The sequence below is a fragment of the Xenopus laevis genome, chromosome 2S (genome assembly GCF_017654675.1).
Source record: "Xenopus laevis strain J_2021 chromosome 2S, Xenopus_laevis_v10.1, whole genome shotgun sequence".
NCBI classification, from domain to species: domain Eukaryota; kingdom Metazoa; phylum Chordata; class Amphibia; order Anura; family Pipidae; genus Xenopus; species Xenopus laevis.
In genome coordinates, this window is record NC_054374.1 from 28,227,809 (window position 1) to 28,254,852 (window position 27,044).

At 42.2% G+C, this 27,044-nt stretch overlaps 1 protein-coding gene and 1 pseudogene across 3 annotated transcripts; one reads left to right on the forward strand and one right to left on the reverse strand.

Annotated features, from left to right (window-relative positions):
- The first annotated feature begins 1,390 nt into the window (after nt 1-1,390).
- On the forward strand, nt 1,391-6,297 carry LOC121400423 (annotated as a pseudogene).
- Nucleotides 6,115-9,655, reverse strand: ndufb4.S (NADH:ubiquinone oxidoreductase subunit B4 S homeolog). 3 transcript variants are annotated; one of them, NM_001097958.1, is given in 3 exon segments: nt 6,115-8,510; nt 8,513-8,706; nt 9,386-9,576. In NM_001097958.1, coding segments are annotated over 3 exon segments (387 nt in total). In that variant the 5' UTR covers nt 9,563-9,576; the 3' UTR covers nt 6,115-8,494.
- Between the last annotated feature and the right edge of the window lie 17,389 nt (nt 9,656-27,044).

The window sequence follows — 27,044 nt, forward strand, 5'->3', positions numbered from 1 at the left end:
ACCCCATTTAAAAAACAAATACGCTGTAAGGCTTAAGGGTAGGGACACACTGGGCGATTTGGAGAGTTTTAGTCGCCTGGCGACTAATCGCCGCGACTTTTCAGGCGACTAAAACTCCCCAAATCGCCCAGTGTGTCCCTACCCTAAATGTATTATTGTATGTGTTATTGCTACTTTCTATTAATCTTTCTATTCAGGCTTCTCCTATTCATATCCAAGCCTCTTATTCACATGAATGCATGGTTGCTAGGGTAATTTGGACCCTAGCAATCAGTTAGCTGAAATGAAACTAGAAATCTGCTGAATAAAAAGCTAAATAACTTAAAAACCACAAATAATAACAAATAAAAACCAATTGCAAATTGTCTCAGAATATCCCTCTCTTAAAAATTAATCACTAGTGTGATATCCCTGTGTGTCACTGGAAGGCCACCCTTATTTACTGGGCCCCCCTAGACTAATGCTGGGCTCTAGATTCAATACCAACTTCAAATGATCCAAACTTCAGTCCCAAGAGTTTACAATCTACCCCTGGATCAAATGGCAGGCCATGCCATAACAACAAGTCAGGAGACACTGCAGAATAAAAGGGGCGTGGCTACCCCAGTGAATAAAGTGTTATAATTGGTCAGTATTGGTGTCACAAGTATGGCTGCTACTAGTCTGTCTCTTTGTTCCTCTAGTACCTGAGCGGATTCGGGAAAGAGTTCTCATCAGAAGACCCCGTCTGCCCAGGAGTGCTGCCAGAAGGACAGGTAGGGTCTAACTGTATTCATCTGTGCCAGTGATGACCCCGTGCCTAATGAACCTATTTGTAACCTGTTACTGTCCCTTTAAAGGGATTCTGTCATTTTTATGGTGTAGTTTTTATTTCTAAATTACGCTGTTTACACTGCAAATAATTCACTCTACAATATAAAATTTCATTACTGAACCAATTTAATACATATAAATTTAATTTATAATATTGGTGTGTAGGCATCTAACTCAGGTCATTTTGACTGGCCATGTGCTTTCAGAAAGAGCCAGCACGTTAGGATGGAACTGCTTTCTGGCAGGCTGTTGTTTCTCCTACTCAATGTAACTGAATGTGTCTCAGTGGGACCTGTATTTTACTATTGAGTGCTGTTTTTAGATCTACCAGGGAGCTGTTATCATGTGTTAGGGAGCTGTTATCTGGTTACCTTTCCATTGTTCTGCAGATAGGCTGCTGGGAGAAAAGGGAGGGGTGATATAACTCCAACTTGCAGTACAGCAGTAAAGAGTGACTGAAGTTTATCAGAGCACATGACTGGGGGAAGCTGGGAAACCGACAATATGTCTAGCCCCATGTCAGATTTCAAAATTAAATATAAAAAAATGTGTTTGCTCTTCTGAGAAACGGATTTCAGTACAGAATTCTATTAACCAATGCGTTTGTAAAAAAAAACATGTTTTCCCATGACAGTATCCCTTTAAGAATTATCAAACGTGTCTATGGCCCAGTACCAAGTGATGTATAAAAGCTCAGGTTGCACCCTGCACTGCACACGGGGGGGGCAGTCATTTCAGATGGCAGTCACTTCCTAAAGGCCAATTCCATTGGCTGATGCCTCTGTTGACCATTGATAGATTCAAAGCCGAAAGGGGCCCCTTGGGTACAGATCATATTGTAATGGGCCCCAGGTGAAACTCTGCTCCTCACCCTCTGTCCCTTCCTCCCCAGCTGGTTCTATCGGATTTTGCCAACGGTCCGACACAAACCCTTTGTGCCCTACGAACAGAAAAACCTGACCTATGATTGGGACGAGGTGGAACAAGCCTGTGCGCCCCTGATTTATGTATAAATACATATAAGATGGGTGCAGATAACGTTGGGGTGCACAGGGTGGGGCCAGGGATGTCTGTTTCTACTTAAACACTGATACTGCCCGACACTGTGCATCTATTTAGCCCAATGGGAGAATTCTTTTCTGATAATTTCTTTCTTCTCTTCCCGGATGAGGCGGAAGCCCTATCACATTCCCACTGCGGCTGCACACAAGCAGGACTTTATTGATGTAAGTCTAATGTAACTCACTCTCCCTTCCCATCCTGACACAATGCCATATAAATGGCCAAAATGCAGCACTGAATGCAAAAACACTGTTCCAGCTGAATTGTGCTTAGTACAGGGGAATACCTATGCTGCCATAGTTTTATGGGATCTCTCTGTACAGGCTATGAGCAAACTTAGGGGCTGTTCCTGCTGAATTGTGTTTAGTACAGGGGAATACCTATGCTGCCATAGTTTTATGGGATCTCTCTGTATAGACTATGAGCAAACTTAGGGGTTGTTCCTGCTGAATTGTGCTTAGTACAGGGGAACAACTATGCTGCCATAGTTTTATGGATTTCTCTGTACAGGTCATATAGCAGGATTTTGCTGCTTTATCATATAAATCAAATCCATGATTATGTAGCAGGATCAGTATAACATGGCAGTCAGTCAGCATAGCCATAAGTGTGTCCCAGATGCAAGTGAAAGCAACAACACATTGCGATACAGCAACATTTGTAAGGGTCTAGTAACCCATAGCAACCGGTCCGATATTTACTGTCTAACATCAGGCAGGTAAATATAATTTCCTTAATACCTGGCTATTTCTACTGGATCCCTTACTTTCCATTAGATTGCAAGCTCATTTGGCCATGGCTCTCTATAAATTCCATCATAAAAGCCAAGGTGCTCAGTTATAATGAGCTTAACCCTTCAGTAGCTGATGCATTTATCACAGACCTGTACAGCGCTGCATACACAAGTGGCACTAAAGGCAGTTCCATTCCAAAAGCAGGGGGAGAAGGGATTTACATTAAGTATAGGGCCAAGGGCCCCATTCATATGTCACTCATTTTCTACAGGGGCTCCATACTCTGTGTGGCGCTGGGGACAGTCGCTCACGCAATGGCATCGCCATCCACATCTACACTGCCAACACCTCAATGATAGACAGGTACACATCATACCCCCCATATCTCTGTGTATCATTCTGCTCTTTTCTCCCCCAGATGTTTGTACAACTCAGATGGAGATTTCCTCATTGGTGAGACCCTCCCCCCCATTGTGTATGTGCCCCCTGGCCCCACTTTCTCTAGGCAGTCTGTATGTGTCCTCTGGTCCTACTTTCTCTAGGCAGTCTGTATGTGTCCTCTGGTCCTACTTTCTCTAGGCAGTCTGTATGTCTCCTCTGGTCCTACTTTCTCTAGGCAGTCTGTATGTCTCCTCTGGTCCTACTTTCTCTAGGCAGTCTGTATGTGTCCTCTGGTCCTACTTTCTCTAGGCAGTCTGTATGTGTCCTCTGGTCCTACTTTCTCTAGGCAGTCTGTATGTGTTCTCTGGTCCTACTTTCTCTAGGCAGTCTGTATGTGTTCTCTGGTCCTACTTTCTCTGGGCAGTCACTGCTTCTGACTCTCCCCTTATAAATGTCCCTGGATTGTAGTATTTGTTACGGCTTCACTGACCAGAAAGCAATTTTGCAGGCAAGGGTTCATATCTGTTTCCTCCCACAGTGCCACAGCAGGGAAAGCTGCTCATTCTCACATAGTTTGGGAAGATGCTGGTGGAACCCAATGAGATCTGTGAAATCCAGGTAAATCACAGAGAAATAAGGCTCATGCTCTACCCTGTTTTATAAGTAGCTGTACCACTGACTGGTATTGGGGTGAATGAAGGAAAGTTTGGTTGTTTCGGTCCTGCCTCCGAAGCTACTTATATTACCAGATTGCCTGAAACCTAATAATTGCCGCTGGTTCATTCCTGTGGCCCAACCTGAAGGCCGGTTAGGATGAGATTTCAGTCAAACATTTATTTACTAAATATTCTCAGAACTAATGTGAATTGGATGATAGATGTCTTTGACTCATAAGAGTCGAACTCGTGGCTACACTGCATTCCGATGTCACGTGACACTCCTCATTGTATGACCAATAACCGAGCTGCCTCTTGCCTCGGTCTCACAGCAAAGCATGCGTTTCAGCGTGGAAGTCTTCGGAGAGTCCAGAGGGTACGCTTTGGAAGTGTTTGGTGTCCATTTTCAGCTTCCAGAGCTCGGCCCAATAGGTAGGTTAATAGTATAATGTTATTTTGCATCAGTGACACTTTATTTGTTACACGGCGCCATTTATTGTTTAAAGTACAATTTAATTATGGATATTTGTGTACCAATGTATGTGACCTACTATGCACTTAAATTGCCCATAATACCCTGCTTTATTCTAGGGGCCAATGGTCTTGCGAGATTTCCTTACCCCGGTGGCGTGATATGAAGATCGGACAGTTGTGGGTGGATACACAGTTATTAGCAAGTTCCAGGGGAAGCTCTTCACATCACTGCAGGGTTTTATGGCAGCTTACAGTAGGAGGGGCAGGGAGTATGTAATTCAAACAGTGTTAGAGGACTAAAACACCTTTATGGAAATGTTTCTGTTGAACTAACAAGCATCAGTGAGCCCAGTGCTACCCACACCTAAATACTTTGCTTTACCAGATTTAACTCCTATTTCTCTCTTATTTGCAGGATTTATCCCCATTTAATGTTGTGGCCCTAGGAAACTACACGCCCTACAAATACAACTTGGACGATTTTATGGTCATTAACTGTGTTGCTTTCGATCACGCGGTAGGTTTAAGGTAACAGGGGTAAAACTCTCTGTGGGATCTGTTTGCTTTCTGCATGAGGTGGAAACATATCTTTCCTAAGCCATGGGACATAAATACATATTACTGGGGAATAAGTACGTGTGATTGGATTTTAGTAGACGTGTGATCGGGGTATAAGTAGACGTGTGATCGGGGGAATAAGTAGACTTGTTATCAGAGTAAAAGTACATATATGATCGGGGCATAAATACACGTATGATTGGGGTATAAGTAGATGTGTGATCAGGGTAAAAGTACACATATGATCAGGTATAGATACACACATGATTAGGTTGCAAGTAGACATATGATCAGGGTGTAAGTAAGACATATGATCGGGGTATAAATACATGTATAATTGGGGTATAAGTAGATATATGATCAGGGTATAAGTAGACGTATGATTGGGCCATAAATACATGTATGATTGAGGTATAAATACACGTGTGATTGGGGTGTAAGTAGACAATCATCAGGGTATAAATACACATTATCAGGGTGTAAGTAGACTATAATGGGGGTATAAATACACGTGTGATTGGGGTGTAAGTAGATTATGATCGGGGTATAAATACACTTATGATTGGGGTACAATTAGACATGCGATTGATACAATGTAGAACCCATGGTAAATAAATTCATGTATGTAGGGAAGCATACATATTCCTGTCTGATGCCAATGCTCCTACAAATCATCCTTCTCTGTAGGTTCCATCCATATTCACGGTGGTCACAGCAAAGTCCCTCCAGCCTGGGGTGGCCATAGCTTATTTTTGATATTTCCCCCGCGCTGGGGGGTAGCAGATCACACTTTCCGCCCACCCTATTATCACAGTAAGTCCAGAGGCTGAGATCATGAAAGAAGCCCCCAAAGCTCTAGGCTTGTGAGCTGATATGCTCTCTCCCCCTCCCCAGGGAACTGCATGAGTGAATTTATGGGACTGATTAAAGGCCAATGAAGCAAAGGAGGAAGGATTCCAGCCTGGGGGCGGCAGCCTGCACAGCGTAATGACTCCACATGGGCCGGACACAGACTGCTTTGAGAAGGCCAGCAAGGCAAAACTGGAGCCTGAGAGAGTGGCAGAAGTGACCATGATAAGCCTGGCACCATATCTTCTCTCTAATTGGTTGCATAGTGATATAGGATGGGCATTAATTTTACCCTGCGTTTTGCAGGCCTTTATGTTTAAATCCTCTCTCAGCATGGCAGTGACCAAGTGGGGGCTGGAGACATGCCAGTGGCTGGATAAGAACTACTACCAGTGCTTTGAGTCCCTCAGGAGTCATTTCAACCCCAACAATAAGTCCATTGGCAAGTGACACCAACCAGAGGGAGACCCGGGTCACAGTCACCCAGTTTTTATTATATATGGAAGTGGGCGCCCCCTGTGGCAGGGACAGGTCAAAGTGAGACAACAGGCACAGTTCACAATAAAAATGAATTATATATATATATATATATATATATTTGTAATTATAAGCAGTGCCCAAACATGAATTATATTAAGTCCAGTTCTGTGTCACAGTCATTATTTCCCATTTAAAGGGCACAATAATTTAAATTTATATATGAGAACAATGTGCAGTTTCGTTATTTGCTGAAATATATTCTTATTATTTTAAAAGAGAAACACTTTCTAAATGTGTTTATTTTAGGGATGCACTGAATCCAGGAATTGGTTCGGGATTCGGCCTTTTTCAGCAGGATTCGGATTCGGCCGAATCCTTCTGCCAGGCCGAACCGAATCCTAATTTGCATATGCAAATTAGGGGCAGGGAGGGAAATTGCGTGACTTTTTGTCACAAAACAAGGTAGTAAAAAGTTTTTTGCATATGCAAATTAGGATTTGGATCGGCCTGGCAAAAGGATTGGCCTGAATCCGAATCCTGCTGAAAAAGGCCGAATCCCGAATATGGCCACATTCATACTAAAAAACCTAGCGACTTAATTACAGCACAATCCGATTCCTGGTTTCTGAAGATATCGGACATTCCTGGAAATAAAAGCATTTTTTGCATATGAATAAACTAAAGTGAATTTTTTACAAATGTAACTGTTTAAGCGCCCGAGCGCAGGTGCAAAAGTGCTTCAGCTTCCGATTATAGGAATGACTCCGTTTGACGAATGATATAAAAGGTTCCTGTTACAGGAGAACTTCAGACTTTTCGCCCATTATTAAAGATTTGTTGAATAACAGTGTGTTATTGTCCAGAACTCAAGTCTTAATTTCTCAGAGACCGAAGGCTAAACTTTCCATCAAAAATGCCCTGCATGCCCAGCCTGGGCCACCTTTTATTGAAAAGTCCAAGCCTGAAAAACTTGACCGAAGACTCATCTGATATTTAAGAGATGGATTTTCCATCTGCCCCTCCACCGTGGCAGAATATTTTCTCATTGGTTACAGAACAGAACCCTTATTCACATGCCCTTCAATACTCCAACCCCAAATGAAACATTACAGCACAGCTCACAGCAATCAGAAGGCAGGTTTATACTGTGGTTGGACAGAACTACTCTCTACATCAGGGGTCCCCAACCGCCGGGCCGCGGACAGTCTTGAACTGGGCCGCCAAGCCGAGGGGACAATGCAGCTCACCCGAATTTGACGCCGACCCCTGTCTTGCAAAGAAAATTTGGCTCTACAACGGTCCCCGGGCCAAAAAAGGTTGGGGACCTCTGCTCTACATCACAGGAGTTAAAGGTTTACTTTCCCTTTAGCAGAAATATGTAGATGAGCCCAGGTGCAAAATAAAGAGCAGCCTATTGAATTCACCACATTCAGGTAATTCCAAGTGAATAATATATTTATTGTTTTGGGGAAATATCTCACACTTTACAGAGTCCTGACCAATCAGAGTGAGGCACTGGCGCCTGGAGCTTCAGGAGGAAAGTTGGAACGGCCTCTCCAGTTTGCCCTCTCGGATAAGTTTCTCTTTCCGGTCCTGTGAAAGGAAACGGGGACATTTATAGCAAAATATGGGTGCCGCCATGACACCTCCAAAGTTGCAGATACATTCAGAGTATGAGTTAAGTCTCGCTTGCAGCAGTCTCCCTTTCTGCTCAAATACAGACTTAACCCTGACGTTACAAGTAATCCTGATCGGGAGGTAAATAAAGGGTTCACTAATGGCACTCAGCACTTGCAGGGTTCAGCGAGTAGTTCTGCTGCTCTCAGCAAGTATGGACTCATGTAGCCCGTCTGGCTTGGACCCCATAGGGAACTGTAAGTGCCATGGGGGTAAAGTAAATCTTCAAGACATTTCACTATTCAATCGATCAGCTTCTTCAGTTCAACTGACTACAGAGTTTATGTGCAGAGGACTTCTCTGTGTAGGTTTTCATGCAAGTTAGTATACAAACAGAAAGCACACTGAAGTGGGAATAAAATATTGAAATGGAATCAGCACAGATGCCCTTCGACAAGACAACTCTAGTTTCACCAACAGCACTGATGCCAACATGGTGGTGTCGTTAGTGTTCAGCTGAACCACTGCCTAGTGTTGATTGGGCACATGAGCTCCAGCCTATTACTAGAGAGCCCCCTTTCACATTTATGTCCTTGTAACCCTCACAAAGAACTACAATAGCGCCACCTACTGTCTAGCTTATGCCAGCCCTGTACTGAAAAACAGATACCAAAACCCAGCAATCCCACAAGCTGAGCTTTGAAGCAGCAATTACCATACCAATTACAGAGTTTTTGGCCCTATCCATATATACAGATCTATGAGGTTCACATGTGACATATGTTTATAGACTATACAGCTGAATCAAGTGCTGCCCGTGATCTCTGCTTGCCCTAAAGGCTTGCATCCATTTCATACAGTATGGCAGCACTACAGAGATACCAAAGCTCATAACAAATAATCTGGTCGCCAATGAAACAGAGACGGCCACTTACTCTGTCTGTTTTGAACACGTAATACCAGAAGAACAAGGGCCCGACACCCCAAACCAAACCAAGCAGAGAAGTCTTGGGGGAAGGCCTGAAGTTAGGGTAGATATTTCGGTTCCTGGCGAACATCCAGCGGTTTAATGCAGGATCTTCCTAGACAGAAGAAAAGAAAGGGATGTAAACGCAAATCAGCTGCAGACACTGCCCAAATCCCACCCATTAGACTCCACCTGCATCTTGTTCCCACCCAGTCATTACCTCTACTTACTTGTCTCCCAGGTGCACCCACTCTCCCCACCCTTTCTGTATACATACAGTGGTATTTATGCACCGTACAGAAGAACAATACACTAACAGAGCAAACGGGCCAAAACAAGAATAAACAAAAAGTACAGTTACATTAGAGCCTGAAAGATTAATGTCAAACAAACAAGAGGAAGGAGATATCCATGCTCCATAGAGCTTACAATCTAAGAATCAGCTGCTTCGGTCAGTCACTCCCACACGTATTATTGCCATCCACACATAATCATTGCCATCCCCACAGGATCACTGCCAACAGCACAGGATCATCAGCATCCCCACAGACTCATTGCCAAGATTCCCAGACAGACTCATTGCCTCCCCCGGAATCATTGCCATCCCCACAGTAATTGCCATTTCCAGACTCGTCGCTATCCCACAGACTCACTGTCATTCCCACAGACTCACTGTCATTCCCACAGACTCACTGTCATTCCCACAGACTCACTGTCATTCCCACAGAAGCCCTTGTCCTTCCCAGCGGATTCCTTGTCAGTCAGAGGCAGCAGTACCGCCGGCAGCCACTTACCACCAGGGCCTTCCTGTGCGGGTCATTGAGCTGCAGCTGGTACCGCCTCTTTAGCTGAGCCCGCAGGGCCAACCTCTCCTCCTCCACCCGCCTCTGCTCCGGGCTCAGGCCGAAGTACTCGGTGGGATTCAGGCCCAAGGGCCGGCTGCTCAGTGGCGCTTCCTTAAAGTCAGCCATGACACAAGGACAGCCCGGGCACCGGAAGCAGCTTTACGAGCTACTTCCGACGCGAAGCTGCCGCTGGGTAGCGGCTAGTTCGTATCCTAGGAAAGGACCTGACGTCACGGACATGTGATCCTACCATGTGACCGCTACATTGCGGCTTACCTATGAGTGAGCGGCAAATTCAAACATGGGAAAGTGGTAATGGGTTCTAGTGGCGGCTGCGGACTCTTGACAGGACCTGCAACTAAATTCCCAGGGTTGCCAACTTGTATTGTAGGTTTAGTACAGGTTGTAACCTCTACCTCAGGTTTTGGGGCAGTTCATTGTGTCGCTGGATGTTTGTGGGGATTGAAGGGATCACTGCCTCTAAATTTCTGCGGGTGAGGGGGGATCACAGTGAATTAATGTCAGCTAGACTCTATTCAATATTTACACACCCAAATGCAGCTACAATATTGTTGCAAACATTTTGGAAGTAAAAAGAGGGACAAAAATTTTTTTACACATGTAGCGCAGCAACTTTTTGACCACACCCCTTTCTGTGGCCACACCCCCAATTACCATGTTTGTTTTACAAAATTTGGCAGGTTATGAAAGTTTGAAAATATTTCTCCTTATCTAAACTGTGTTTTTGTGTCTCAAAATTGTTACAAAGTATCTTATTTGCACCTGTTAGCTGTTCTGGGCTCTGTGCTAAAAGCCAATTAAGTGAGAAACTTTGTTTCTTTTTCTGGCTGTTCAGTGCAGAGAAAAGAGGGACTTTCCAGTACAAATGAGGGACTGCAGGTTGAGCTGTCAAAAGAGGGACTGTCCCTCTGAAAAAGGGACAGTTAGGAGGTATGTTGTTGTTTTTTTTACCATCACTCTCGCACAATTACGGTGCAACAGTGGCAAGATAAAAATGAAAGGCAAGACATACTGACACAGCTATAATAATATTATATTCATTAACCATAAACAGCTTTGCTTTTCTGCCAAGCACTGAAAGTCTCCCTTAATGGAGAATAATGTCATGGACAACTTGGGAACAATAAATTATATAGAAACTGTTGCCTTGGTGTTTCATGAGCTGACGGAAAATGTGGAGCGTCCAGTCAAGTAATAGAACATGGTATAACGGTCATGAGAGGGACTTCTATTTAACGAGAGGATCATTGCCCCTAAACCTTTTTAAAGGACCAGTAACAGCAAGTTAGCTTAACACTTAATTCCCCCCAAACTTCTATATAAGTCAGGCTTAGTCTCCCCTTTGGTTTTCTTTTTAAATCTTGAGCTTCAATCTGACTTCCAAAGTGTTTCATAACAGAATATGAAAAGGTGACGGCCGCTTGAATTCCTCTGTGTGCTGAACCAGAAGTCGGCTTCACATGGATCACCTAAAGCACCTAAGCTTTTTTATTTATTATTATTTTAAGCATCTGCAGTTCAAATGTCTGTTTCTTTTCCTCCAGAAAGCTTTGGGGGTAATATTGTGAGCATATATATTAAAGGAACAGTTCAGTGTAAAATTAAAACACTGGTTAAATAGATAGACTGTGCAAAATAAAAAAATGTTTTCAATATAGTTAGTCAAAAATGTAAAGTACAAGGGCTGGAGTGATTGGATGTCGAACAGAATAGAACAGAACTCAACTTCCTGCTTTTCAGCTCTCCAAATCTGAGTTAGAACTTAGTGAGAGTTGCCATGTTATTTGCTCTGTCTGTCTCCGATGACAGGATCCCTTTAAATCTGGTTGAAAAAAGACAAAGTCCATCAAGTTCAACCCCTCCAAATGAAAACCCAGCATCCATACACACACCCCTCCATACTTTCAAATAAATTATATATACCCATACCTATACTAACTATAGAGTTAAGTATCACAATAGCCTTTGATATTATGTCTGTCCAAAACATCATCCAAGCCACTCTTAAAGGCATTAACTGGATCAGCCATCACAACATCACCCGGCAGTGCATTCCACAACCTCACTGTGAAGAACCACCTACGTTGCTTCAAATGAAAGTTCTTTTCTTCTAGTCTAAAGGGGTGGCCTCTGATACGGTGATCCTCTTTATGGGTAAAAAGGTCCCCTGCTATTTGTCTATAATCTCCTCTAATGTACTTGTAAAGTGTAATCGTCCCCTCTCATTCGCCTTTTTTTTCCAGAGAAAACAACCCCAACCTTGACAGTCTACCCTCATAATTTAAAGGAGAAGGAAAGGTCCCAAAGCAGTTTATTGTCAATAGATTAGCCACAATAGTGCAAGCTATAACACTATTTATTCTGTAGAATGCTTTACCATACCTGAGTAAACAGCTCTAGAAGTTCTCTGTTTGTTTAGGATAGCAGCTGCCATTTTCACTTGGTGTGACATCACATCTGGCCTGAGTTTCCCAGCTCAGTCATAGCTCTGAACTCAGATTACAGCAGGGAGGGGAGGAGGGAGGGGGAGAGGAGCAAACTGAGCATGCTCAAGCCCTAGCCGTGGAGGTTTAAGATGAAAACAGGAAGTCTGATACAGAAGTCCATGTATACACAATAGAAGGAATGAAATGCAGTTTTTATTTTGACAGAGGACTCAGAGCAGCACTACTTTGAGGTTTTGCTGGTGTATTTATATAGACCTTTCTGATAACGCTTACTTAATTTTAGCCTTTCCTTCTCCTTTAAGTCTTCCATCCCTCTAACCAATTTAGATGCGCGTCTCTGCACTCTCTCCAGCTCATTCATATCCCTCTTAAGGACTGGAGTACAAAGCTGCACTGCATACTCCAGATGAGGCCTCACCAGGGACCTATAAAGAGGCATAATTATGTTTTCATCCCTTGAGATAATGCCCTTTTTTATGCAAGACAGAACTTTATTTGCTTTAGTAGCCACAGAATGACACTGCCCAGAATAAGACAACTTGTTATCTACAAAAAACCCTAGATCCTTCTCATTTATAGAAACTCCCAACACACTGACATATAGTGTATAACTTGCATTATTTTGCATAACCTTACAATTATTAACATTGAACCTCATTTTCCAGTTTGCTGCCCAGTTTCACAACTTAGACAAATCACTCTGAAAAAGTGGCAGCATCCTGCATGGAACATAGTTCTGCACAATTTAGTATCATCAAAAATAAAACAGTACTTTCATTAATAAACAAGTTGAAAAGCAAGGGACCAAGTAGAGAGCCCTGCGGTACTCCACTAACAACACTGGTCCAATTAGAAAATGTTCCATTTACCACCACTCTTTGTAGTCTATCTTTTAGCCAGTTCTCTATCCAGGTACAAATACTATGTTCCAGGCCAACATTCCTTTATTTAACCAGTAACCTTTTGTGTGGCACTGTATCAAATGCTTTAGCAAAGCCTAAGTAAATCATATCCTCTGCCATCCCAGAATCGAGGTCCCTGCTTACCTTCTCATAAAAAGAAATTAAGTTAGTCTGGCAAGATCTATTAGGCATAAAACCATGCTGGCACACACTCATAGTATTATGATTTAATATAAAGTCCATCCTTTATTAACCCTTCATAAAGCTTTCCTACCACTGACGTCAGACTAACTGGCCTATAGTTTTGAGGCTGAGAACAGGATCCTTTTTTGAATAGAGGCACCACATTAGCAATTCGCCAGTCTCTCAGCACTATGCCAGACCTCAATGAATCCTGAAAAATTAAATAAAGAGGTTTGGCAATCACAGAGGGATGAATACCATCTGGGCCCGGACCTTTGCTAATCCTAACATGTTCTAATCTCTTTTGAATTTCCTCATGTGTGAACCATGCATCATTAGTTGTATTACTAAAATTGGGACTATTAAGAAGGAAACCTTCATTAACTGGCTCCTCATTTGTGTAGACAGACGAAAAATATGAGTTCAGAATCTGTGCATTTATTTTGTTTTCATCAACCAGCTGACCACCCTCTGATACTAAAGGTCCCACCCTTCCTGCTTCATTTTTTTTTTATTATTAACATATTTAAAAAATAATTTTGGATTATTTTTAAAAAAATATATCCTTTTCCATATCAGTTTTAGCTTGCCTTATAGCTTCTTTGCATGATTTATTGGCCTCCTTGTAACTTATAAATGATTCGGCTGTCCCAGCTAACTTGAAAGCCTTAAAAGCATGTCTTTCTTACCCACCTCAACACCAACACTTCTATTGAACCAAAAACTTTGCAACGACGATCATTTTAACAGCTCCCCTAGTGGTAATAAATACATATTGTTTTGCTTATTGTGCCTATGGGAAGAAATTGTCACTTTCATTATTACTGGGGATTAAACACGAACTGCTGGAAACCTTAATGTCTTCTTGTTTCTTACATTACTCTAGGGCTCACAGTGGATCTACAGGAAGGAGGAGAGGATCTGTAAGATCACTGATTTGGAGAGCATGAGGAAGGACATCATTGGCGAAATAAAATGGACAAGCTATGATTATTGTATAGCTAGAGACAGCCTGGAGTTAACGAGGTGGAGGAAAATCAGATTTATGGCTGAAATCCCTCTACAAACAACTAGAGGAGATAAACTGGGCAATTTTCAGGAAGTACATGGAAACATATCCAGGTACAGTATCTAATGAATATATTTGTTCAATTATTACTATTTTTTACAGAAATGAATTGGGCGGGGGTGGCAATATGGAATGGTTTGGTGTATGTTCACAGCACTGAAAACACTCAAGCGGCAAAATGCTGGGTCAATAAAGATGGTACACATCAATGACTGTTCCATTAAAAGAGGCTAGTATGTGTATAGGATATATTTCATTCTTTAGGCTAATCATAAGGCTGAAGAATTTTGACTTAAATTGGAAGCTTGTGGTCTAGGGCACTACCAGACGTTTTCTTCACACTGCTGCTACTTCATCTACTTACCTAAGAAAGCTGCAAAAATTGGAAAGTGGCTCATCTTTTAGGCCAAACTGCTTGGCAACTTCCTGCATTAGAAACTGATTGGTGGTCAAATTCTTCCCATTTCAACTGAGTTTGAGGGCATGGGAGCTGTAGTATGAAGGGATGTTACAGATGGTTTACTCAGAGTCATGAGCAATTAGTCCATGAAAACTATTCTCATGAAAGAAGGATACTACCTCCAGGTGATGGTCATCCAAGCTCTGAAATACCTGGAATGCAGAAATGGAGTTTCAGTAAACATATTCAATACATGTTATTACATTTTAAGACTAGAAAGTAGTCTCTGACCCTCTCCCCACTCAAGACATAAGCCTTCATGCACATGATTGGTTTTCCAGAAAGCACCAGCGGCCCTGTACAAGTGGAGAATGTGGAGCTCGGGTGGCACCAAGGAACCAAGGAAAAGGCTGGTCAAGATAAGACATATGGAGCTTCACAAGGAAACATGGGCCTTTACTGCATTAGGGCTGCTGTGTATCTGAACTCGTAACATCACCCCTAGCATGAGAAACATTATTTCTATTCCAACACTTTTTTTATCCATAATACATAATTTAAAACCTGCTTACCAGGTGCAAGCTTTAAAATATATCAGTACTGGCCACTGCTCAGATTACACTTCAAATTCAGATTGTAAAATCCTGCATAGTTCACACCTGTAACCCCTCTATTGTTCACACCCCTAAAGCCCTTTACTGTTCACATCTCAGACTGAAAGTGCCCACATTGTTCACACCTAATGCAAACTGCTGGAGGGGCACCAGCATTGTGTTACTGTATGTAGCACAGTATGAACTGCCACGGCTGGATTTATAATGCAGGTGCCCCTGAGCCTACTGCCGCTCATCACCCCCATCCCCTTCCTTTGTGTGCATGCGGAAATTTTCAGCATCGGGTCTGGAGTACTGGTGATTGATGCACATGGCATTTTAAAAACTATTGTATCTCCTGCAAATTCCCAGTGCTTCCGAACCAATGCGGGCGTGGTTGGGCGGCATGCCGCCCTAGGCCCAGGCCTTTCTGGCCTTTCCACAAATCCGGGCCTGTGAACTGCTCATATTAGAGTCGTCCTGATAGGTTTCCCTGTCTTCAGCTGTAGTCTGCCTTCCCTATGCTCCCTGTGCCATACTCTGCCTGCCCTATGTCTCCTGTGTGTGCAATTCTCTGCTTTCCCTATGCTCCCTGTGTGTGCCATACACTGTTTGCCCTATGCTCCCTGTATGTGCCATACTCTGCCTGCCTTATGCTCCTTGTGTGTCATACTCTGCCTTCCATATGCTCCCTGTGTGTGCCATACTCTGCCTGCTCTATGCCTCCTGTGTGTGCCATACTCTGCCTGCCCTATGTGTGTCGGAGCTGTGTGCCATACCCTTCTTGTAATGTTCCCACCATAAAACCCAACTACAACTGCCACAGATATGGAGACATGTTTTGTGCAACAAAGTATGCCCTTGTATTTCAAAGTCTTGTAAGTCTAGTGATTGTGAATCCCACTTGGGGTTGTTTGCCTTAAAGGGGTTGTTCACCTTTAAGTTAACTTTTAGTATATTATAGAATGGCTTATTCTAAGCAACTTTTCAACTGGCCTTTATTTTTTATAGTTTTTGAATTATTCTTCTTCTGACCCTTTACAGCTTTCAAAGTTGGTCACTGACCCCACGTAAAAACAAATGCTCTGCAAGACTACACAATTATAGTTATAGCCACTTTTTATTACTCATTTTTCTATTCAGGCATACTCCAGTCTCTTCTCTCCAGGACCTAGGGTTTTCCTGATAATTGATCTTTCCATAATTTGGATCTTCATACCTTAAGACTACTAGAAAATCATGTAAACATTGAATAAACCCAATAGGCTGGTTTTGCTTCAAATAAGGATTTATTATATCTTTGTTTGGATCAAGTACAAGGTACTTTTTATTATTACAGAGAAAAATAAAATTATATTTACATGTATTTTAATATGTGGATTATTTGGATAAAATGGTGCCTATGGGAGAAAGTCATTCCGAAATTTGGAACTTTCAGAATAATGGGTACCCGGATAACGGATCCAATACCTGTACAAGTTTCTGCTATAGGTTGTTTCCCATCACCCAGTATATTTACATCCAATTAGTAGTTAGCCAATCACAGCCCTGCAGTCACACAAGCAAAGACTGGCCTTAGTTCCCTACCAGGTCAGCCCAGCCGCTGATCCCCCAGTATCTGTCTATATTGCACTTGTGTACTTGTAATGTACTTGTAAAGAATAATTATATCCCCTCGCAAGTGTCTTTCCCCCCAAGATAAAACCGGCACCATAACAGTCTGTCCTCATAATTTAAATCTTCCACCAGTTTAGTTACACATCTTTGCATTTTCTCCAATTATTTGTATCCTTCTTAAAGGGGTGGTTCATCTTTAACTTAACTTTTGGTGTGTTATAGAATGGCTAATTCTAAGCAACTTTTCAATGGTTTTTTTTTAACTTATTTGCCTTCTCACAGATTTCAAATATGGTTCACTGACCCCATCTAAAATCAAATGCTCTGTAAGGCTAAAAATGTATTGTTATTGCTACTTTTATTACGGGTATGGGATCCGTTATCTGGAAACCTATCTAGAAAGCTCCAAAAAACGGAAAGGCCATCTCCCATAAACTCCATTTTATCCAAATTCCCGGCCCTGAGCATTCTGGATAACAGTTCCCATACCTATAGTTTCCTACTGTTAGCATTATTATGGTATATTGATTTACTCATTTTCTTACATTTTATTTTGTTTAGATTACAACCATTTTTTTTAGCCAACACTGAACTGACTGCAACATCTTACACTGATAACAATTCTTATGTTCACTTTAATCAAAAGGATTGTAACTTAATATGATGCAAAACCAATAAAAATACTGAAAAATATAGTAACAAGAATAACCCCTTGCTAGCCCATTAGTTGGCATCAGAGATCAGAGAAAATCTCAAAATAAGCCAGCAGAGACAGTGCCTTCAAGCAAACCTTACGATATATTTTAAATTTCCATTATGCAGAGTGAAATGTATTCAGGTTTGGGATCCATTATCGGGAAACCCGTTATCCAGAAACCTCTGAATTACGGCATGGGCATCTCCAATTTAAATAATGCAAATTTTTAAAAATAATTTCCTTTTTCTCTGTAGTAATAAAACAGTACGTTGTACTTGATCCAAACTAAGATATAATTAATCCTTATTGGAAGCAAAAAGCCTCTGGACCCTATAGTTGGTGTCTTAGAGCAACGTGACATTGGTGTCTTAGAGCAATGTGAATCAAAGTATTCATCCATTGGCAGCTCTAAACAAATCTTGACAGACTTAGAATTCCAAGGATTTTGTATGGACCAATAAACTTAGGTCATAACCAGGGATGCACCGAATCCACTATTTTGGATTCGGCCGAACCCCCAAATCCTTCGTGAAAGATTTAGCCTAATACCAAACCAAATCCAAACCCTAATTTGCATATGCAAATGGTGGGAAGGAGGAAAATGTTTTACTTCCTTGTTTTCTGACAAAAAGTCGTGATTTCCCTCCCTGCCCATAATTTGCATATGCAAATTAGGGTTCGGATTCAGTTCGGCCTGGCAGAAGGATACGGCCGAATCGGTATCCTGCTGAAAAAGGCAGAATCCTGGCCAAATCCCGAACCGAATCCTGGATTCGGTGCCTCCCTACTGGGCAGAGGGAACCTGGAATTGGATGCCTTTGACAAAGCCTGCAATATGCAGGTGAAACACACGTCAGGCGCATTTTAGATTAGCTAGGCAGGGGGACTGAATCATACATCTCTATAGGCCACTGCTTCACAGCGAAAACGGGTTGGAAGCTCTGTGGGTGAAGGGGTGGGCGATCGACGGAGCCTCTTTTTGGGGTAGAATTTAATGCATACTTCGATGTGAGCTTATTTAGAATACAATAATTCAGTTCAGTTAATTGAACAGTGGGTCAACTTTTGATACCACCCGTTATATTTTCTCCTTCTATGGAAATGGGAGGGTACACCTGAGGGTGAAGGGGTGGTGGAAATACCAAGGCTGGAAAGCGATGGTTGAATGTGTAGTTTAATCTATGACCCTGATTGGCAGGTTGTGTGCCATTGATTTATGTAATTGCCACTCTACTTACCCGTCCTTGGAAACTGGGAGGGTGTAAACTAGGGTGAAGGGGTGGCTGACCAATTGAGACTCATAAATACACTTATGCCAAGTCTGGCAGGTGGGTTGGATACCCATTGTTAGTCCAATATTCATCTTATGTTTTGCATATGTCGCCTAACCTTATTTGGGTTCTTCGTCTCCCTGTTCCTAACTTTATTTTAAATGTTCTCCTGGACTCACAATTTTATCTAATTTATTAGTAAAAGCTAAGTTTTAATTTTGTTCCTTGAGTTACCGGGTTCTAGGATGGGGTGGTGCAACTTCAAGGGTTAACTCTTTCTCTCCTTTGAATTGGATATTTTTAGTAGACTGCTAAACCCTGGTACCTAGGAGCAGTCCTATGATGTATGCCAATGGCTGTTAGAGAAGGTCCTTAGACAGGATAGGAATTACCTAGAATTACCCTAGTTTCTATCCCTTTACTGGACCTGTCAGGTAATTTCCTAATACAGATAGTCCTTGTATTGTTAGAGAAGGTCCTTAGAGAGGATACGAATTAGTTTGTTCTTATATGAACTGACTAGTTTCTATCCCTTTACTGGACCTGTCAGGTATTTACCCAATACAGATGGTTCCTGTACTGTTAGAGATGGTCCTCAGACAGGATATGAATTAGCTTGGACTCGAAAGAGAAAAACAGACTTTTAAACTACAAGCCAAATAAAAGAAAAGGATCAGATGTCTTAAAGCTCCAGGAAGAGAGATCAGGGTGACATCACAGGCCAGTGAGAACTTACAACTGGTAAATATAAATTTTAGTTATATTTAATACCAATTAAGTTGTCTGCTTGGATATTTGTTATTCATATATATTGTATAGTTATACCCTAAACATCGACTTTCCTAGCATTGCAAACTGGGAATAATCTGTTTCATTTGGGTTTATTTTCCCTTTTATTAGTACATATATATATTATGATGTCTAAGCAGGGCCGCCATCAGAAATTGCAGGGCCCCATACGAAAAAATTTCCTGGGCCCCCTGGGCTGCGCCCACCACAAGCCCCACCTACAGGTCCGCCCACCCCACAGGTCCACCCCCCACTACACGCTAAAAAAAAAAAACATTGGTGGCTATCGTTCCCCCATGTAAATAAAAAAATATTGGTGGTCAGGGCCCCCCATTGAAAAAAACATTTGTGGTCAGGGCCCCCCCCATTAAAAAAAACATTTGTGTTCAGGGCCCCCCATTAAAAAAATATTGGTGGCTAGGACCCCACATGGGGGAAAAAATTGGTGACCAGGCCCCCCCCCATTAAAAGAAAATTGGTGGCCAGGGCCCCCCTTAAACGTCCATGTAAAAAAACTTGCACCCCCAGAAGTTTAAAAAAAATTTGGTGCCATGTTACACTTACTTCATTAGTGTGGCCCACCTGTTGTCAATGAGCTGCCAACTACTGGAGGGAGGAGGGGAGCACAGGTGGCTGCATCTTCTTCCAGTGACAGCATTTTCTTCCCTTATTGGTCACAGAATTTCAAGTCCTGGTAAAGCTGCATGGTGATTGGGTGAGCTGGAGGAGAAGTTCAAACCTCAGCTATCCAATCCCTGAGCAGCTCAACCGGGACTTAAACTCAGTGACCAATAAGGGGAAGTAATGGACAGAATATACCTCCCCTTGTGCTCCCGCCCTGCCTTCCCGAAGTCAGCAGCTCTCAGAAAGCAGGGGGGCCCGGCTAATCAAGAAAGTGTGAAGTGGCAGGGCCCCCCTTACCCTCGGGCCCCCTACAACTCTCCCCCCTGTCCCCCCCTGATTGAGGAGTAATATACTGTATCATCTATATAAATCTTTGTAGGCTGTTTCTTTAACACTGACGTTTGGAGACACTTTGTGGGTTATTTATTAAAGTCCGAATGCCAAAAACTCAAAAAATGTAAGTTTTTTTTGGCTATCAAATCCGAATTTTTAGTGAAAATTTTTTACGATTTATTATACCTCGAGGATGAAAGTCAGCATCGGAAAACCAGCATCTCAGACCTGTCAAGGTTGCATATAAGTCAATGGGAGACGTCCCAAAGACATCCTGATCTGCGCTGGATTTTGGGCAGAAAATCTGACAATGTTTCGAGTTTTTTCCCACACTTGAATTTTTCAGGAAAATGTATTGATAAATAAGGGTCGGAGTATATTTCAGAAAATAATGAGATAAATTTGGATTTTGATAAATGACCTCCAAAATGTATATATTTCCATATTTTAGGCCATAACTCTTGGGAATCATGTAATTGTAAGTCAGATATTCATTGGGTCATATATGAACACATATGAGGTTATTTACTAAACTCCGAATTTCTAAACCCAAAAGATTTGTATTTTTTTTTAGTATAAAATACAATTTTTTTGTGGAAAAAAAAACCCACAAATTTTTCAGGATTTATTATATCCCGAGGATAGAAAAAGTCTGAATCTGAAAATCTGGCATCTCAGACCTGCCGAGGTTGCATATACGTCAATGGGAGAAGTCCCAAAAATTGTTTGATCTGTGCTTGGTTTCTGCAATAATCTGCAGATTTCTTAGTTTTCAGGCATAAATCAACAAAAGAAAAAGTTTTCGGGTGGAAAATACAAATTCATTTTTTTTCATGCTTACAAAATTTTCAGAAAAGTGTATTAATTAAATAAGGAGAAAAAAATAAGTGCGGATTTGATCAGAGTTCTTTTAAAAAAAAAAAAATTTAGATAAATTCAGAATTTGATAAATGGGCCTCCCCGAGTCTGGAGATTGCTCTATAATTAGGTTATTGATCCATGAGATATAGTTTGTTACAGTTAATGGGTGATGGCAAGCTTGCTCAATCAGTGAGCCCTCTAGCGTGGTCAAATGTGGGGCACATGAAAAAAAAAATTAAATTTGATTATATCGGATATATTTGTTTTTGTTTATCTGAGCCTCATCCTTTAAAATTTGAAGTGACTTAAAGGAGAAGGAAACCCCCAGGGCGCTAAACCCCTCCCCTGTGCTGCCCCCCCTCCCTCCTCCCCCCTGGCCTACCTGTCCCCCTGGGCAAATGCCCCTAACTTTTTACTCACCCCTCTGCGCAGGTCCTGTCCACGGAGTACGCAGTCGCCATCTTCTCCCACGCGCGTCTTCTTCCTGCTCTGATCGGTGTTTTCTGGCGCATGCGCAGTAGGAACAGGTACCGGTACGGCTCTACTGCGCATGCGCCGAATGTCACGAAGTGAAATCGGAAAACTTCGTGACATTCGGCGCATGCGCAGTAGAGCCGTACCGGTACCTGTTCCTACTGCGCATGCGCCAGAAAACGCCGATCAGAGCAGGAAGAAGACGCGCGTGGGAGAAGATGGCGACTGCGTACTCCGTGGACAGGACCTGCGCAGAGGGGTGAGTAAAAAGTTAGGGGCATTTGCCCAGGGGGACAGGTAGGCCAGGGGGGAGGAGGGAGGGGGGGCAGCACAGGGGAGGGGGGGCGGGGTTTAGCGCCCTGGGGGTTTCCTTCTCCTTTAAGGCCCCAAAGTTATGTAATATCTGATATCCTTGCATAGTCCAAATAGTGACCGCACATGCAAAGTGAGCGCAGAGGAGCTCAAGGGTGCCATCTTCTTCTCTTCAGTAATCTTCGTGAAGTGAGTGGCGTAATGGCGCATGCGCAGTTGGATCTCTCGGTTCGCGACAACTGCGTATGCGCCGAAAGAGATGGAAATTGCCGAAGGGAGGAAGAAGACACTAAGATTCCCAAAGAGAAGAAGATGGTGGCCGTGAGCTCCGATGTGCTCAACCCGATGAGTCACACCGAGTAGTAAGTGCCACTGTATCATTTTGGCAAGCCTGACTGCTCTGTAATAATGATATAATTGCTGAACTTTTAGGCCTCCTTAATATTGTGTGCTATATATAATATCCTTACTAACTCTATGTAGCTTATTCTGCCAGATAAAGTTGAGGACTTTCTGCTGCAAAATGTCAATATTTCGTTTTTCTACTATTATAGGTAAGGTGCAAAAAAATATAGTAATTTAGGGAGAACTACCATACGCACATCTGCTATATGGCCGAACCAGGATATTGTGAGTTTATCCCAGTCAACTAGTATGCTTTATACTTATTCTTATATAGCGTTGCGTATGATTTAGTAAGTTTAAGTCCCAAGTAACCTACTGTCTCTTTCCTCCAGTGAAAGGGAAAATTTATTTCTAGTAGCTTCACTTGTGGTTCAGGTAAACTTATAGGAAGTGCCTCTGTTTTACTTGAATTTACATTCAAACCTGAGATTTTATGGAATCGATCCAATATCTGAAATAAATTGGGGAGGTTCCTCGGGTTTTGTAATTGTAAGGCAAAGATTGTCTGCATACAATATGATCTTATTTTCTTGGGTGTCTTTTTTTATACCCAGATACGCCCAGAGAGTTCCGTAAGAAATGAGCCAATGGCTCGATCACTAACGCAAATAATAACAGAGATAACAGGCAACCCTGATGAGTACTCCTACGAATCTAGATTCCTGAACAATGCATACCAGACAATATGGTTTACATATAATACTGTAAGCTGCAGGGTCCACAACAGACACTTTTTAAGGCAGTTTATTCACACCCCGGGGTGACCATTTCAGGATACAAAACAAATTATAAAAATAAATCCTGCCTACTGAGCTCTACCTTCACACATGAAGAGTGCCCTTACTAAACTGGGCCCTTGTGGACTACCAGTAAGCAAACACATAAGTAGGGGTCACCCCTGTACTCACAAATGTCCTGGGGGATTGCTCAGCCTCCTGGCTTTTCTCCAATGTCTTACTCAGACCAACTCTCTGTTACTTTGTCTTGTCTCTCTTTCTGCACCTCGCAATGACAAGTGGCACCCCCGGCCCCTCTCGGAGTTCCTCACATAGGCAGATATCCTTGCTGCTCCGTGCCCTTTTCTGAGAGAGATTTCTAACAGGCTCACTAGAACTAAATACCTTTCCACAGGACAGCCTTTCTGTGGAAGGTGAGCGCTAATCCATGAGCTGGACTACTGGATTGGAGTACCTGGCTTGCCTGTTCTTTCCAGAATACTCCAGCTTCCAGGACCTGGCCACCAAAGCCTTTAAACAGAGAACATATTCTCTGTCTATTAACACCCATCCTGGTGCCTACTTCTCCCACTATGGAGATCTTAAAGGGAAAACACACCTTTTCCCACATTGTTTTGGTCACTCTACCACAATACATATAATCATCCAAAAAGGCCCCATCAATGTTATACCTAGGTAACCGAGAGAGTAGATTCTGTCAGGACACTGTATCAAAGGCTTTGTGGATGTCAAGTATCAAGGTTAATAAAGGGGAATTGGAGGAACTCACGTCCGAAATTATGTTAATTATTCTGTTGTTGTTTGACTGCCCTGAATAAAGCTGCATTGGTCTGGCTGTATTAAAGAAGGGAGAAATTTTGACCATCTAGTAGCCAGAATCTTAGTGAATAATTTAAAATCCACATTTAAGACTGATATTAGCTGATAGTTCTGAATATTTGTGTGGTCTTTATTTGGGTTCGGAATGAGGGAAAGATTAGCAGAAAGCATCTCAGATGGCAGTAAATGGCCTGCTAGCATATCATTAAGTGAGGGGATAATATATCTCCGAATTCTTTGTAGTATGATGGAGGGAAGCCATTTGGCCAAGGGGCAGTATTATTCTTGAGTTGTTTAATTGCCGTTTCAGCTTCGACAAGATAAATGGGAGTATTAAGTGTAGCTTTATCTGAAGCTGATTTACTAAAGGGCGAAGAGGCCATCGCTATTGAAAATCTGCCAGAAATCTCCAATTTATCACATCACCAATTTACTAACAGGTGTAGACAACAATTTGCTAGCGAAACTGACCATCGCTAGTGCAGTTTCTCGCCCTATGGTCATTCGTATTTTTGCTCAGGCGAATGATTGTTACTCCGCAAATTCTATAGAATGTTTCCTCTTTCGCCAGAGTTTCCTTCACCACCTTAGACCAGGAGAACTGATAAGATGAAGATACATCCTCCTCAATCTCATGTAAGTGACATCATATCCCGTATGCTGTAAAGTCATAAAAGTTGTAAAACATGATGGGGTTTTTTCATTTTTTAAAAAGGGATTGCCTTCCAAAGTCCGAACTATTAAAGATTTCTGTGTTAACATTTTTATCCCAACCATTTGAGGGGCATGCCACATTTGTTTTAGGGTGGGCTCATGTATAGGGCATAAGAGGATCTCTTTTGTCTTTATCTATATGTACCTGCCCTATTGAAATTGACCTAAACGTAAGAGTACTAACTAAGTTTTGATTTGTAAGCGCTGACTAGGAGAATGTATTAGCCTTAAAAGTTTAAGGTTAGTAGTCATGAAGAAAAACTGCTAATTGAAAAATTGGATCCAACTGTTTGGATCTGTATTGAAGTATGCTTATTAAAGTGTGCCAACATTCAGATATACATATACTTAAGCATTTCACTAATATCAGATGGTGTTAGTTCAGCCTTGTCCACAGCTGCACTATGCTGTCAATATTTCTGGCACCTCCCTCTCAACTGCAGTTTCGATAGAACAAGGCACAATATACTGGTACTGTTGTGTGTTGGGGGATTGGTAATTAAACATGTAAGTGGTGCTCTGCTTCCATCTAGACCCTCCTACTAAATATGCAGTTCACATCTATTTCATCTGAATGTTGCCATTTGGAGTTTTATAACAAAAGGTGCCATATTTGCCACCGGTTGGTAAGTTTGCAATTATCCACCCGTTCTCCCCTTCACAAACTGTTTTGCTGCCTAAGACTAAGCCCATCATCCCCCTTGTCGCCACATATAGATTCCATTCCCAACCCTGTCCAGTGTTCTGCCAATGGAGAGGGGCAGTGAAGGGAGGGTTTTATGGGTAAAGAACCCTTACATGTTTACTGGCACCAGCAGGACAGTCCTGATTTTGACAGCTCAACCCCCAGTCCTGAACTGTTACCAAAATGTCCCGGACTTTCTCTTTGATCTCCTGCACTGAACAGCCAGAAAAAGATACAAAGTTTCTAAAACGTATAAGAGGCTTTTCACTCTGACACTACTTAAAAGGTTTCATATTAGGGATGCACTGAATCCACTATTTTGGATTCGGCCGGACCCCCGAATACTTCGCAAAAGATTCGGCCAAATACCGAACCAAATCCGAATCCTAATTTGCATATGCAAACTATTGTTTCCCCCAAACCAGGTGCAAGCTCTTTTAGCCAATAACCTCTGGTGGAGGAAATGATTTTTTGATGATAGGTGTCCTTTAAATCTCTTTCTACAATACACATTAGATGGTGTAACAAGCTAGTTGTTTATTAGGAGACTGAAGAACGTAAAGGAGAAACGTTGGCTGGTGTGTGAGGGCAGCGGGACCCCCATAGAGGGTGTGAGGGCTTCTGTGTCTGTAGTTACTTTATCATTATTCCTTATGTATTTCATAAATATTCAAATAAAGAATGGGAGCCTTTACTGTACAGGTGGTTATTGAATGCAGATATCTCTCCAGCAGCTGAATTATGCAATGACTGAGCACTGCAGAGGTTACATCCCAGACAGGAGAGAACAAGTATCCCACATCCAATGTTACCTCCTTTGCAGTCTGGACTGTAGCTGATCAATGTGAGTTGACTGACATGAGCTATCAGGTTTCTTCTCTTACAGGCTATTGACTAAATAAAACCTAACACTGACGTAAAAGTACAGAAAAGAATATTGACATACAAAAAAGGGACTCGAACTTGCCTCAAGACTTTATTCCTTTTATCCTGCTGCTCTGTGATTGTCTAAGGGCAGGACTACACTGGCGATTTCGCAGCAATCCGTGCGCTGCGCAAAATCACAGGCGTCACGTCCGATGCGACAGAAACAAGGTAAATAATGGCAGTGTCGCATTGTTGATGCGACACGACTGTCGGATGCAGACGCAGCGTGCAGCGCCTGCATCCGACAGTCGTGTCGCATCACATCAACAATGTGACACGATGCAACAATTGAATTACTTACCTTATTTCCGTCGCATCCGACGTGACGCCTGCGCTTTTACGCAGTGCGTCGGATCGCTGCGAAATCGGCCAAGTAGTCCTGCCCTAATACATGGCTTCTTTATCCAAGTGAATAAATGCACGACTGGGTTTTATATTTTCTGGTGAATTTTCTTTTTGGTTGCAAACGGCACCAGTACTCTAGTCAACATTTTTTGGAACCATATAGATTGGAATAATCTGAAACATGCTGCAAGATAGTGAGCCTATTTTGTAGTAATGTAACAGCTTAGCAAAATGTTACAAGAGATCCTCCACCCAAATACTGATTTTTACATGATGAAAGAAAATGTAATTAAAAGAACTTTCCAATATACATTCATTGCACCTTTTCTATTGGTGTTCTTGTAAATGTAATTGTGTTCAGCTGTCCTGTTCGCTACTACGGA

Bases quoted from the DNA above. Each gene is read 5' to 3' on its own strand.
- ndufb4.S (XM_041582927.1), bottom strand. From the start codon at position 9,562: ATGGCTGACTTTAAGGAAGCGCCACTGAGCAGCCGGCCCTTGGGCCTG. The intron at 8,707-9,385 runs GTAAGTGGCTGC...TCTTCTGTCTAG, and splicing joins CGCACAGGAAGGCCCTGGTG to GAAGATCCTGCATTAAACCG.